The sequence below is a fragment of the Drosophila pseudoobscura genome, chromosome X (genome assembly GCF_009870125.1).
Source record: "Drosophila pseudoobscura strain MV-25-SWS-2005 chromosome X, UCI_Dpse_MV25, whole genome shotgun sequence".
Lineage (NCBI taxonomy): Eukaryota > Metazoa > Arthropoda > Insecta > Diptera > Drosophilidae > Drosophila > Drosophila pseudoobscura.
In genome coordinates this window covers 29,513,049-29,528,562 of record NC_046683.1, presented here as the reverse complement: position 1 = coordinate 29,528,562, position 15,514 = coordinate 29,513,049, and the positions used below count along the sequence as shown (strand labels likewise).

Here is a 15,514-nt window from a genome sequence, read left to right as displayed (position 1 = left end):
GTGTACCAAATTTGGTTACTCTAGCCTTAATAGTCTCTGAGATTTATGGTTGCCTCAGATTTTCGTCCTTTGCGGGGGCGGAAGGGGGTGTGGCGAAATTTGGACACGAAACGGTCAAGGTCCGATATCACAGGAGTGTGGATACCAAATTTGGTTGCTCTGGCTCTAATAGGTTCTGAGATCCTTGAACTCATATTTTGCAATTGGCAAAACCGACCATGAAACCTGTGTGTTAGAGTGAGACAGAACGAGAAAGAGTGAAATTGTTTTCGTGATTCTGGCTGTAATAATTATACGATCTGGTTCAGATTTTGCACTCTAGAAGATATAGTCATCTTCTACGATTCTGCGTTTTTAGTTTTCTCGTATCTGCAATATTGTAAATGCCACAGATTTTCGCCCTTTGTGGGGGCGGAAGTGGGCGGGGTAAAGTTTTGAAATATTTTTGGAGCAGTGACATATCACAGAAGACTGGATCCAAAACATCGTTGCTCTAGCTCTTATAGTCTTTGAGCATTAGGCGCTGAAGGGGACGGACAGACGGACGGACGGACACCCAGACAGGGCTCAATCGACTCGGCTATTGATGCTGATCAAGAATATATGTACTTTATAGGGTCGGAAACGATTCCTTCTGGACGTTACACACATCCACTTTTACCACAAATCTAATATACCCCAATAGCCATTTTGAGTATCGGGTATAAAAAATTAGATGACTTATTGATGCATTAACATGAGCTTGACACCTATATCAGGGCAAATTAACCTTTGCTTTATTTATAAATAATTTTTTCTTAACCCAATCTCAATCACTTTTTTCGTTTTGGTGCAAACCGCTTACGCAGTCCGATTTGGTTATCGGAACGTTGCTTCAAAACAATCAATTGAAAATATAAAGGTATTTTTATCAGGCTGTATATTTTCAAAGCAACCAGGTCAGCTGTTTTTGTTTTTCAGAACTGATGAGAAAATGAAACATATCGATACCAAAAATTTGTGAATTTGTGAGCCCCTTAAAACGAAAAGTAAACGTATTGGCTGAAAATGTAATCTGCAAAAGTAAGTGAAAAGCGGAGCCTGGCTAAAAGAGACAAAGAAAGTCAAAAAAGTCCACGTAAAAACAGGAGGCGAAAAATACCCAAATCCACACAATGTAAACACCGACAGGTAGAGAAGCCTGGTCCAGTTATTTAAAAGACGCAAATTTCTTAGACTCTTTCAGAAAAAAAAGATCCCAATGCATCAAAAAATCACCCCTACCTTATATTCAAAAATCCAAAGAACAACTTATTGAAACCAACATCACAACAATATAACTTCAGTTCTAGCCTATGAGGAATCACTCCCGGTTTTGATAGCATCAGTTGTACAATATTAAAAAATCTACCTGTCCATCAATATGGAAGAGGCTTTCGACAGAGTAGGAACCCATTGCATTATTGAACAACTCTGAATGGAAACTAGGTTACCTTGGAAACAGAAGATTCTGAGTACAAGTAAACAACACCTTATCAGAAGAAAAAGGACTACACAACGGCATCCCCAAAGAATACCCGCTGTCAGTGACTCTTTTTCGTAATCGCTTTTAATAAAATAAATATAATAAGCCAGCACAAATTTTTTACCCACACGATGTATCCTGATATCCTGACGATCTCTGTCTTATTTTCAATCAAAAGCTGGGCTATAATAGAGAATTAAGCAACATGCAGAACACATAAACTTTACTGGCACAAAAATATCCAGCGGAAAATCTTTGCACCTAAAAAACCACAGATGTAAATTTATAGAAATTAAAATAAATGAAATAATGAATCCAACATTAGTAAAATCAAACTCATGTGGACACCGGGAAATGAAGGAATCAGAGGAACATTAACAACAAATAGGAAATACGCTATCAACTACACCAGATTTAAATAAGGAAACACAAAATTTGATCACGAGCGCCTATTTAACAAATTCTTACCGCCGCTTTGTCTATATTGCAATACAAACACAATTACCATTGATACCATACCAATTACCAGAAAATCAGTCGATAAAATTGATTTGTTCCTTCTGGCTACATAAATAATCCGATCTGATTCAGATTCTGCAGTCTAGATATGGCACTCTTTACGATTCTGCGGACGACCAGACGGACAGACAGACTTGGCACTATCGACTCGGCCACTGATGCTGATCACGAATATGTATATTTATAGGCGTTACACACATCCACTTCCCCCACAAATTTAATATACACCTAATTCCATTTTTACACGGTTTTTTCACACGGTTTAAAAGTACACATTTTTTAATACGATTTTATTCCATTTAGCACGGTTCAAAATAACACAACACAAATAGATAAAACACACAGCTCACAAAGAGCTAGAAACCAAACGAAAACAAGAAAGAGCATAAAGAGAATATTCGCCATTTTTTTTCTCAACTTCAAACGCGAATAAAATGCTTAAAACTACAAAAAAACGAGGGGGAACGTTGTGAGTTGCTGCGGACACCGCAACTCTACAGTTATACCCGATACTAAGTCAGTATGGCTCTCCTCCGGCAGACGCTGCGAATATTAAACGACACGACAAAGAGTGCGTGCGAGAGAGACAGAAAATCAGTCTGAGCGTGACGTCGGGCGCTGCGTAGCCAGTGCAAATTGATTTGTTCCCTTTGGCTATAAAAATGATCTGATCTGATCCAGAAACCTGATAGATATGATCATTATCTATGATTCTGCGTTTTTAGTTTTCTCGTATCTTCAAAATTGTGGATGCCACTGGATAGTCTCTGAGATCTAGGCGCTAGTGTTTTGCTCTAAGCAAAGCCGCCTATGCTACGTGTGTGTTAGAGAGAGACAGGGCGAGAAAAAATAAAATTGTTTTCTTTATGCTGGCTATAATAATTATACGATCCAATTCAGATTCTGCAGTCTAAGAAATATGGTCATTCTCTACGATTCTGCGTTTTTGGTTTTCTCGTATCTTTAAAATTGTGGATGCCACAGATTTTCGTCCTTTGTGTGGGCGGGGCGAAGTTTTGAAATATTTTTGTAGCAATACTCAAAATGAGTATTGGGGTATATTAGATTTGTGGTAAAAGTGGACGTGTGTAACGTCCAGAAGGAAACGTTTCCGACCCCATAAAGTATATATATTCTTGATCAGCATCAATAGCCGAGTCGATTGAGTCATGTCTGGCTGTCCGTCCGTCCGTCCGTCCGTCCGCCCGTCTGTCCGTCCCCTTCAGCACTCCAAACTCCTAATATATCGGACCGATACGAGTTTGTTTTAAAATTTCGCCACACCCCCTTCCGCCCCCACAAAGGATGAAAATCTGTGTCATCCACAATTTTGAAGATACGAGAAAAATAAAAGCGCAAAATCATAGATAACGGCCATATCTATCAGATTGCTGAATTTGGATCAGATCAGATTATTTTTATAACCAAAGGGAACAATTCAATTTGCACTGGCTACGCAGCGCCCGACGTCACGCTCAGACTGATTTTCTGTCTCTCTCGCACGCACTCTTTGTCGTGTCGTTTAATATTCACGGCGTCTGCCGGAGGAGAGCCATACTGACTTAGTATCGGATATAACTGTAGAGTTGCGGTGTCCGCAGCAACTCACAACGTCCCCCCTCGTTTTGGATGACTTCGGCCATTCTTCTTGGCATACTAGCAATAAGTTTGCGGCAAGTCACGACTGGAATCTCACCACGTTTTTTGCACAAATTCTCCAAAATTCTTTTTTTTTTCGAAAAGAATTTTTACCAATTCAATGTTTTATGTCACCCCAAAGGTTTTCAAATTCTGGAGTCATTATCAAAAAGATTTGTTTTTGTTTCGTCTCTCAATAATATATTATTCCACTTCTAAGACCCATCTGACCCAGACCATGCCAAATGATTTTCAACAACTTTTCGCCTCATCTTCAAACTTTTTACTCGGAGTAATTAAACTTTTCGGACTATACGTCCTGTTAGGTCTGTATATTGAAATCTCCGACGAACCATCAGACCTGATTTTTCTTTGCCAATTTGAGCGAATATGGCCTTGGAAGACATGAACTGATCCTTTTTTGCAAGACTGATGATGCGGGTGTCCGTTGTTTGTAACGATTTCTTCTTCCATCCTTGATTTTCAATAACCACTTTAGATATTAAAGCATTCAGAACAAAAAATTCCGAGCGTTCAAGACTTTTCGCAATTTCCCGGAGAATTTTCCTTTCTTTTTGAAGACTTATGGAAAACTTCTTTTCTTCAGGAGTACGGCCTATCTAAAGAATTTTTTTTAACTTAAATATGAAAGAACTCGATAAAAACAAACAATCCTTTGACCAAATCCTTATCTAATCCTTTAAAATTTATAAATAACACCAGTGTACTTATTATTTTGGCCAGACCAAAAATGCCCATTCAGCAAAAATGTATGCATAGAATTGTATTAAGATGGTTCCCCACTTTAATTTTTGATTTAAATATGTGGCAAGACTGTAACCTTTCCAAATATAAACAATTGGCATCCTTACATTTACAAACCTTCGAGCTATTCCATAACAAACTAGCACGACACCGATGTACTTATTATTTTGGCCAGTAGTGCATATATAATAATGATAAACTATGCAATCAGACGTGTTTGATAAAGACATTTTTTGTTCGCAAATTTGTTTTTCCAACTTTTTCCTAATTTAAATTCTCCAATTTAAATACATATTTAAATCCTAAAAAATTGTAATTGTAAAAAAACGGATTGATACAAAAAATCTCTCGTATACATTATACATAGGCAATACACCTATTTCCTACGAAGATTGTGCAGTTAATCTGGGGATAATATTCAGTAGTACTCTGTCATAGAGTAAACATATATCAAAGGCAACTGGACGTATATATGGTCTGTTGCGTCACCTCTCAGCATTTACAACTTTTTTGCCAGAAGAAATAAGACTATTAATTGCTAAAGACATTCTCATCCCTACTCTCTTTTATTGGGTAGAAATTTTTGGTCATTGTGACGCTCGTGACTTGCACACACTAGTAGTAGGCTTACACTAGTAGTAGGCTTTAATTCATTTGTCCGTTATGCTTTTAAGTCGTTTTGACTATGTTTCGCACCATTCTCGTAAAATACTTCACCTCAACTTGACCTCATGGATAGATTTTAAAACCTTAGTATACTTTCATAAAATTGTGACCACCCAATGACCGATTTACCTTTACCGCAAACTTAACACCGCTGAATCACAAAGAACAAAATTACATATGCTCTCGAATTGAAACGCTTTGCTCGAAGAGGTAGTTCTGCATTAACACTATTCGCTTATGGAACAATCTTCACCATGGCATAAAAACCATTAGGAGCGCAACTCAATTTTACTTTAAAGTTAAAAAAATTTTGGAAATCAATAAAATAAAATTAAAAAATTCACTTAAAGAAAGAAAATAAATAAAAATAATAGAACAAATAAATAAAAATAGTAGAATAAATAATTAAAATTTAAAAAAGTAATAAAACAAACAAAAAGTATGTCCTACTTGAAAGCTTGAAAATAAATAATAATATATATGTTTTACAGACAAGGAACCAATCACTTTTTTTTCATACGGTCAATGCATTTCTTACATGGTTTTTTCAGGAACCAATCTACAGTGTAAAAACAGAATTAGGTGTACTCCTATACTCTTTGAGTATCGGGTATAAAAACCCTGCTGTAGGGTTCATATAAGGTTACAGTTTTGTAAATAAAATAAATAAATACATAGGTGATGTCCAAATAAAATATATTTTCGACTTCAAATAAAAACGATTCCAAGAAAGCGAACTTTTAAATCTCAAAATAATATACACGTTACTCGTATATACAGTCTTAGACGAACGATCGAAAAATAAAGAACTACTAAAATACTAAATTTAGATACTGAAGTAATAGATAAAAAATAATTTCAAAGTCTATTTTTTTATATGTTTAATTTTTACAGTTCTTTCAATTCGCAATACTCAGGAAGAAGAACCACCAGACCCGCAACTGATGCGACTAGATAATATGCTGATTGCCGAGGGCGTTGCTGGTCCCGAAAAAGGTGGTGGAGGCGCAGCAGCTGCATCCGCAGCAGCTGCTAGTCAAGGTGGCTCCCTATCGATTGATGGTGCTGACAATGCCATTGAACACTCAGACTATCGCGCAAAGTTGGCGCAGATTCGTCAGATCTATCACCAAGAGCTAGAGAAGTACGAGCAGGCTTGTAACGAGTTCACTACGCACGTTATGAATCTTCTGCGTGAGCAGAGTCGAACCAGGTAATACAATTTAGGATGAGTGACTTATTTAGTATATTTAAATTCAATTCATTCTTTTTCTTTGACCCAGACCCATTACGCCCAAAGAAATCGAGCGAATGGTACAGATCATTCACAAAAAGTTTAGCTCTATACAAATGCAGCTGAAGCAGTCGACATGCGAAGCTGTAATGATTCTTCGTTCGCGCTTTCTAGACGCACGTCGAAAGCGGCGTAATTTTAGCAAGCAAGCATCAGAAATCCTCAATGAATACTTTTATAGTCATTTAAGTAACCCATATCCATCCGAGGAGGCCAAGGAGGAGCTGGCGCGTAAGTGCGGAATAACGGTGAGTTTGGAAATCAATCATTCCTTACTGCTGTGGTATAATCGTATCTATCACCAGGTCTCACAAGTATCCAATTGGTTTGGCAATAAACGCATTCGTTATAAAAAGAACATTGGTAAGGCACAAGAAGAGGCCAATTTGTATGCAGCCAAAAAGGCAGCAGGTGCTTCCCCCTATTCGATGGCAGGTCCGCCCAGTGGCACAACAACACCCATGATGTCACCAGCTCCGCCACAGGATTCAATGGGTTATACCATGGGCTCCGGTGGCTACGATCAGCAGCAACCATACGATAATAGTATGGGCGGTTACGATCCCAACCTCCACCAGGATCTTAGCCCTTGAAAATAAATTTTATCAAAATATCTATTAATCTATATTGATGGCATCTTTATATGGGCAAGTTATCGTAATCGAAACTAATGCACTTTATATATATACATATTACTACTGAGCTGCGCGTGTGTGTTAGTCTGGCCAGAATACCATACCAACAATACTGTATACGATTAAATCTTAATAATAGTACTCACCTAATGGCATACGGATATCTAACGCGTATTTTTAAATAAGTTTATATTCATTAATAGATAACATTATCTTTGAAGTACATTTTGCTTCCATTTTTTTCCAACAGTAAATTAAACAGAATTCTTTTCTTATACATTTTTTTCTAATACATATTTATTTTGCTGCTTTGAATATGACTACTCAATCCACCTAACGCAAATGTGGTGAATTTTAAAACTATACGTAAAAGCCACAAATAAACTTTAAAGAATACTAAACAACCGTTTCTTTTTTCTTTTGAGTGAAAAGCTATTGTTTGTAGTGAAAACTGAAGGTACGAAGTGGTAGAGATTGGTGCGCATGCACCAAAGTGCACCGAAGTGCGCAACTTGGTGCTTGGAAATTATTTTCTTAAATTAAACTAGTTCTATTTTTTATGCTAATTTAATAACCATATGCGATCGCGATTTTGTATTTTGCCTGGATGAGCAAGAATGCAAAAAAAACTACATTGCTTAGGCATGATACAGCACACAGCATACAGTCGATTGAGCCCTGTCTGTCTGTCCGTCCGTCCGTCTGTCCGTCCCCTTCAGCGCCTAGTGCTCAAAGACTATAAGAGCTAGAGCAACGATGTTTTGGATCCAGACTTCTGTGATATGTCACTGTTACAAAAATATTTCAAAACTTCGCCCCGCCCACTTCCGCCCCCACAAAAAAAGAAAATCTGTGGCATTCACATTTTTAAAGATACGATAAAACCAAAAACACAGAATCGTAGAGGATGACTATATATTCTAGAATATAAAATCTCAACCAGATCTTATAATTATTATAGCCAGAATCAAGAAAATAATTTCATTCTTTCTCGCTCTGTCTCTCTCTAACACACAGGTTTCATGGTCGGTTTTGCCAATTGCAAAATATGAGTTCAAGGATCTTAGAACCTATAAGAGCCAGAGCAACCAAATTTGGTATCCACACTCCTGTGATATCGGACCTTGACCGTTTCGTGTCCAAATTTCGCCACACCCCCTTCCGCCCCCGCAATGGACTGGGGCATCCACAAATCTCAGAGACTATTAAGGCTAGAGTAACCAAATTTGGTATTCGCACTTCTGTTAGATCTCACTATAAAACGTATATCTCAGAATTTCGTCCCACCCCCTTCCGCCCCCACAAAGGACGAAACCCTGTTGCATCCACAATATTGCACATTCGAGAAAACTAAAAACGCAGAATCATAGATAATGACCATATCTATCAGATTGCTGAATCTGGATCAGATCGGATCATTTTTGTAGCCAAAAGCAAGAAATCAATTTGCAGTGGCTACGCAGCGCCCGACGTCACGCTCAGACTGATTTTCTGTCTCTCTTGCACGCACTCTGTCGTGTCGTTTAATATTAGCGGCATCTGCCGGAGGAGAGCCATACTGACTAAGTATCGGGTATAAATTTAGCAGCAACTCACAACGTTCCCCCTCGTATTTTCTAAAAACTGCTCTAATTTTAAACCAGATATGTGTTGTATTCAATACCGTATGAGCTAGAGGGTTTCTTCTGCAATACTGACCATTTCACCCACTGTGCAGTATTAAAAAATAATTAGAGGAAAGAAACAAATTGAAGCACAGTCTGGCCGGCAATTCCGTGTAGAACCTTCTGCCAAATGTTATGCGAAGATCACTTTTTTTTATCGCCTATTTTATCTTGCCTAACTATGAAAAAAACACCACAATTTATGAAGCTGTGCCAATATTATTGCAGCCGTCAATTCTTCTCCGATTGGCGGCACCAATCTTTCATGAATGATGCATGAATGCTGTTACTCCCACCACAGAGGAGAAACATCAGCAAAACACTGCCGAGGCAAGTGCTGGCCACAACAGTCAGACGACCAGCAGATCGGACAGAAAACCCAAATGCACGTCGGCCGACAAGAGCACCAACGGGGACATTGATGACATCTGGAAAACCAACACCAGCGAACATCTTCAGCCAACTCGTGAAGAATGTGACCAAGGCCGTGATCGGCCGTCTGGGTGATCATGCCGATGACAAACACCAGACAACGGCCACTGGCACTCAAAAGATATCGCCGTCAAAAAAGTAACATATGCCATATCCCCGATCATGTTGCCCAAAAATAATATTGCTTGCCTGGAGATCGCCTTTGAGCGCAGTGTCCGACCCGTTCACCAGTGTTCAGAACTGAATGGCAATTTGGTTAGCGGTGTATATATATACTGCTGTAGGATACTTTTTATATCGTTCTACCGCGCTCCCGTGTGATAGGACATAAACGTCATCACAGTAGACGTGGTTATGAATTAGTGGACTGTATAATCGTTTATATCTTGAGCTTATTTATTTTATTGATTATTTAATATTGGTGGTTATTTTACAAGTATATTACAAGAACAGCGGGGGGATCGTTTCTGCGGTACAAAGTATGCGTGCGGGCGGTTTCGTCTAGAAATTTCTACTGACTCAACTCCGCGAAAAGAAGTCGAGCTAAAAGGGAATTGGAAGATCAGGCGATGCGACGGTCCAATGCCAAACGGTACACATCGTTGTGTGTGTGTGCAGCTGCGGGCTTGGCTATGCGTGTGAGAACATTACAGCTATGTTTTGGACACGAGCAAAACAACAACACAGCTATGCGCGTAAAAATAGTTACTTAGGCGGTGTACTACAATCATGAGCGTGTAAATAGGTCAATCGCAATATACATGAACATTGAATTAAAAACTACGAGGCTCATTTCTCACCAAGACGTTAAAATACAAAAATGAACATGATAAAATAAAAAATCTGCTTACGTATTGCCTCTAAGGCAGAAAAAAGTTGACCGGGTCATTTAAAAATTGTTCGCTATGAATTAGCCACATTTAATTCCGAAAATTTTTTTGTTGTGTGGCAGATCAACTTCTTCCGGGTGGTTAGCTAGTACATAATAAAAACTTCATGGCATCATTAGAACAGCTTATAGGTATTGTGAATTAATCAAAAATTGAGAAATTCAATCACTAACTAACTGTTTAAATTAATAAATTGATCCAAGGTTTTAGATGTGCTTATATTTATGGTAACGATAACATCAAGTGTTGCGTGACCTTCCCTCTATGCGGCGATTGTTGTTTATTTGCTCGTAATTATGAAGTCTAGTGTGAGTTAGGCTAGGGCAAAGCGGGAGCGCAAGAAAAGCTCGCTCTCTCGCTCTTGGTGAATTCGCCCCGCTTTGCCACCGTAGGTTAGCTAGAGTAAGAGATTTTGCATTGTGAAGAAAATATAGATGTTCGCTAACATTGAAGGAGATCGAGCGTATCCATTTTCGCCCCGCCGAATAAATAACTAAATTACACAAAGTTTTCGCTAATTTCAATTGGAAAAACTCTTATAATTTTTCAATTGTGACCAGCCAACAAAACTAATTCGCAGCAATTACGCAGTTTATTTGATAACAATTCTGCATTTTTTAGTTCTCAGAAGAACCAAAAAACTCGAAATAAAGGGTAGGAATTTCTGGACTACTCATCGTTGCTGTTCAGTTGCAGTTGACACAGTGACACCGTGACACAGTGTTCTATTTAACATGCAATATAATACCTCGCGACAACACACTAGCCACTGCAGTGAATTCTGCTGACAATGCACTCTCTCCGCAGAGGGCGAAGATAGCGGGGCAGTTGCTGACCATCAAAATGTCGCAATTGCCCACCAGACACTAAAATTATCCATAATACACAAAACATATATTTTACAGACTCAGCACTTTTGTACCTTTTATTACCTATGTATAAATAAGAATCATTTTTATCAATAAAATCAGTATCAGAAACAGTACCCTAACTGCCTGTCACTCATCTTCCATCGCAATCATCAGAGGCTGTCGCCGTGTCTTCAGACCCTCCCTTGCGCACCGTAGGATACCCACTCCGCAGTCCAACTGGTTCAAGTTCTAGTTGCGACGACCAAACTGTAGACGGTTTATGTACCGTATGCAACCCAGCTTCCTACACACACACACACACATTAACATTTTGTGACCCCGACCTTGGTCATCCTTTCAAACTGTCAGACAAGCTACAGTGAAAGGATTCGATCTGGACATCAGATTGAAGCAGTCAACAGGACATCTTCAATAAAAATTTGGCACCAGGCCATCACTTACGGTAGCATCTCCTACCAATAAGTATCACTCTGGCAAATCTGACATATTCAGGTTATCAGCCAACAGAAAAACAGCTAAAGAATTAGACTACCACCAAGGTAATTGGAAACAGCAAAAATCCCTCCATCCAACACATCACCTGTACTATTACCTTTCTGACCGACAACGGTTGCGATTCGGAGCGTATCCAGCTGCAAAGCAAATAAAACACTCCCAACGGGTCGAAAGGAATAAGTACAAACAGATAGAATGGGTAAACATATGGAGGCAGAAGCTGCCGCTACAATGGCAATGGATGTGCAGCAAGAGATTGGTGAGGAAATATCGAGGTGCATTCGGAACTTTAAAAAAGATTCCCAAGAACGAAAGCAAACGGCCTCTTATTTTCAAGCCAAAATATCAGCACTAGAAAATGCGTGGAATCGCTTCAACAAAAACGACTCCAAACTTCGCGATACAGACAAAACGGATGAATACGTAAAATTCCGGGAAGACTTACGTACAACATGTAAGCAATACATTGCGATGTTTACCGAATGCATGGATAAGCTATAACAGACGTCTAGTGCTCGTGGGGACCGTCAAATCGTCTTTAAAGAAAGGCATGAGAATCCTCCGGTAGCTCCCAAAGAAAGCGGTCTGATCCAGCAGTCCTCGAAGGGTTACAGCAAACTTCTTTCACTATGTCGCCGACAAAAGGCTATAGTAGAGTCCGTTAAACGCAATCTGAAACAACTTTCAGAGGCGGAAGGACGCACATCAAATGATTTGATAAAATCACTATGGACTCAAGCGCAGGAAGTCCACTCCACAATTCATGAGGAATACGAGGACCCAGTGGAAGGAGGATATGACATGGAATCCTACCTAACACTGGAAAGTAAGGTCCAAAGAGCATTGGCAAAATCAGCCACACCAAACACGGATAACGTGCAGCTTCCACGGATCAGCATCCCAAAGTTTGATGGGGATCTCTATTAAAATGGACCCAGTTCTTCGATCTGTTCTCATGCATGGTGCATGAGACCAACATGCCTACGGTGAAAAAGATGTGGTATCTTAAAACCACCGTTACCGGCGAGGCAGAAAGACTGATTCGACATATCGATCTAAAGCAAGAAAATTATGAAGCCGCTTGGGAAATACTAGTTGACGCATACAACAATCCCAGAGATGTTTCGAACACGGTACTGAACCGCTTCCTCAATCAGCAAACAATTAATGACGATCCCAAGTCATTAAAAGAGTTGTATATAACAACCATAGAATCCCTTGCATCACTAAAGGGATTGGGCATCAATATTTTTACATGGGATCCGATATTGATTGCCATTATCAGAAACAAACTGGATGTAACAAATAAGGCCTTGTATGAGCAATCATTGGGAAGCTCAAAGGACATTCAGGCGCTGGATACGATGCTTCAGTTCTTGGAGCAAAGAATTCGGGTTCTAGGAACCAGTAAGAAGCCGCCAGCATCAAGGAGAGAGCCAAAAGGCACGACATGTGCATCAGCAAACACAGGGAGAGCGCGAGCACCCTTATGCACATTCTGCAAGAAAGCAAGCCATTGGCTCTACGGATGCGAAGAATTTCGCTCCAAATCTCCATCATAACTACCAAATTGGGTACAAAAACAAAAAATGTGCGTTAATTGTTTTAGAACAAATCACAAAACAAACGCATGCCCCGGTCGAAACTGCTTCAAGTGTGACAAGAAGCACAACACGATGCTACATTTGGAAACAGCATCAGGCGCAGCTCCGACGGTTGGTGCAGCAAGTAACAATAGTTACAATCTTCTGGCCACAGCAAAGGTGGCAGTAGAAGCCAACAACGGGCAGGTTGCTAATTTCAGAGCACTGCTAGATTCAGGATCACAGATAAACTTGATCTCTGAACGAATGGCATCAATGTTGTCACTCAAACTAAAAGACACAACATTGCGGATCGAAGGAATCGGAGGTCAATCAAAGACCAGCAGAGCACGAGTAAATTTGCTCATGAAATCCCTTCACAAAGGTTTTACGAAAAGAATTGAAGCTTTCGTATTACCACAGATAATAGCTGACCAACCAGCTCAGGCACTCGATTCAGAGAGCTTAAACATACCAAGCAGGATCTCACTGGCAGATCCAAACTTCCATAAGCCAGGCAAAATCGACATGCTAATCGGAGCCGAGCATTATTACTCGCTGCTGCTACCAGATCAACAGCAGCTAAGGACAGGAGGCCCGTTGCTACAAAACACGAAACTGGGATGGATTGTGGAAGGAAAAGTCAAATCTGCCCACAATTCCTCACCCATTTGTGCAACGGGAGTAAACGAGCTCATGGAAAGAGCGCCACCACAAATCTTCGGGTAGTATTCGATGCCTCATGCAAATCCACAAGCGGGAAATCTTTGAACGACATTCTACAGGTTGGACCCACCGTTCAGAGCGAACTTATGTCCATTCTGCTACGATTTCGAATTCATAAGTACGTGTTCACAGCGGACATAGAAAAGATGTACCGGCAAGTGTGAATGAATCCGGAGGATCAATTCCATCAGATGATAGTCTGGAGAAACAATCCATCCGAAGAGAGCAGGTACTACCACCTGAAAACAGTAACATATGGGACAACAGCTGCTCCGTTCCTAGCAACGAAATGTCTGGATCATTTGGCAATACAATACAAAGACAGACTACCAGTCGGATCAACAACATTAAAAACCGATTTCTATGTTGACGACTGTCTAACTGGAGCAAACACGATTCCAGAGGCAATTCAGGTTCGACAAGAACTAAATAAGATATTGCTACCGTCCGGATTCAAATTGCACAAGTGGTGCTCCAACAATGAGCAACTTCTCCAAGGAATCCCCAAAGAGGATATTGTAACCAATGTAAAACTAGGAGAGACACTAGAGCACTACAGCGTGAAAACTCTGGGTCTCATCTGGATGCCGAAGAAGGATACATTGTGTGGACGAACACAGAAAAGCCAGGCTACACGCATCACCAAACGGGTGGTATGCTCCGAACTGGCCCAAATCTTTGACCCACTAGGACTCTTTGCACCAGTGGTAGTCAAGGCAAAAATCTTCATGCAACAACTTTGGGAGCTCAAACTGGATTGGGATGACGAATTACCATTACAACACCGAATGGAAAGAATACCGGGACGACTTACAAACATTGAACAAAATGCAAATTCCCCGGCATATCTACGATGGTAAAATTCCAGTTACACAAGAACTCCATACGTTGGTAGATGCATCAAAACGAGCATATGGCGCAGCAGTATATGTACGCGCTACATACAAAAACAACCAAGTGTCAGTAAGACTGCTCTGTTCGAAATCACCTGTGGCGCCGACAGCCAAACAATCGCTACCACAGTTAGAACTTTGTGCTGCAGTCCTCGGTGCCGAGCTCACAAACCGAGTCCGACAGGATCTGCATATGGACATTAACACGGTTTCAGGATGGTTTTGGAGTGATTCCACCGTTGTGTTATCCTGGATAAACGCATCGTCATCAACATACCATACCTTTGTGGCAAATCGAATAGCTAAAATCCAGACATTAACAAACCAGTCACAATGGCGTCACGTGTCATCGGCCAACAACGCAGCCGATGTCCTGTCGAGAGGAATCGCAGCAAGCAGGCTGGCAGATCACAATCTGTGGTTATATGGACCATTATTCCTGCATGGATCTCGAGACAACTGGACGAAGTCAGACAACATAGAACCCAGCAATCTTGAGAGAAGGGCTAAACATGTAAGCTTGCCAATCACACCTAGTGCACTTGGGGATGAATTATATACTTGCAAACATAGCAACTCGTTTCACAAGCTGCAACGCATTGTGGCATATATGTTACGCTTCTGCTACAAAACCAACAGAGCGAACACCACAACGCTCTGCGCAAAAGAACTGACTCACGCCCGCACTATAATCCTGCGAACCATACAACAAGTCGAGTTTACAGCAGAGTTAAAACAGTTCCAACGCTATACTGTGGATAGAAAGAGCTCGATCATATCGTTATCTCCCTTCCAAGGAGACGGTGAGCTCATCCGAGTTGGTGGTAGACTTGAAGAAGCTCTACTTCCATACAACGCAAAACACCCAGTTTTGCTGCCTTACAATGACCCAATCGTCAAAATGATCTTGCGGGAGCTACATGAGGAGAACATACATT

The 15,514-nt window shown here is 40.3% G+C and overlaps 1 protein-coding gene and 1 long non-coding RNA gene across 3 annotated transcripts in view; both read left to right on the top strand.

Annotated features, from left to right (window-relative positions):
* exd (PBX homeobox extradenticle) overlaps positions 1 to 7,298 on the top strand; it is a 38,880-nt gene extending 31,582 nt beyond the window's left edge. For both annotated transcript variants that reach the window (XM_033381712.1, XM_033381711.1), the window contains 3 exons: positions 5,987 to 6,305; positions 6,376 to 6,634; positions 6,692 to 7,298. In XM_033381712.1, the coding sequence (XP_033237603.1) occupies positions 6,037 to 6,305; positions 6,376 to 6,634; positions 6,692 to 6,979 (816 nt within the window). In that variant the 5' untranslated portion in view covers positions 5,987 to 6,036 and the 3' untranslated portion in view covers positions 6,980 to 7,298. The remainder of the gene's footprint in view (positions 1 to 5,986; positions 6,306 to 6,375; positions 6,635 to 6,691) is intronic.
* Positions 665 to 2,478, top strand: LOC26532347 (uncharacterized). The gene is made up of 2 exons (XR_004469746.1): positions 665 to 901; positions 961 to 2,478. It is a non-coding gene; the product is annotated as an uncharacterized lncRNA (long non-coding RNA).
* Positions 7,299 to 15,514: the final 8,216 nt, after the last annotated feature.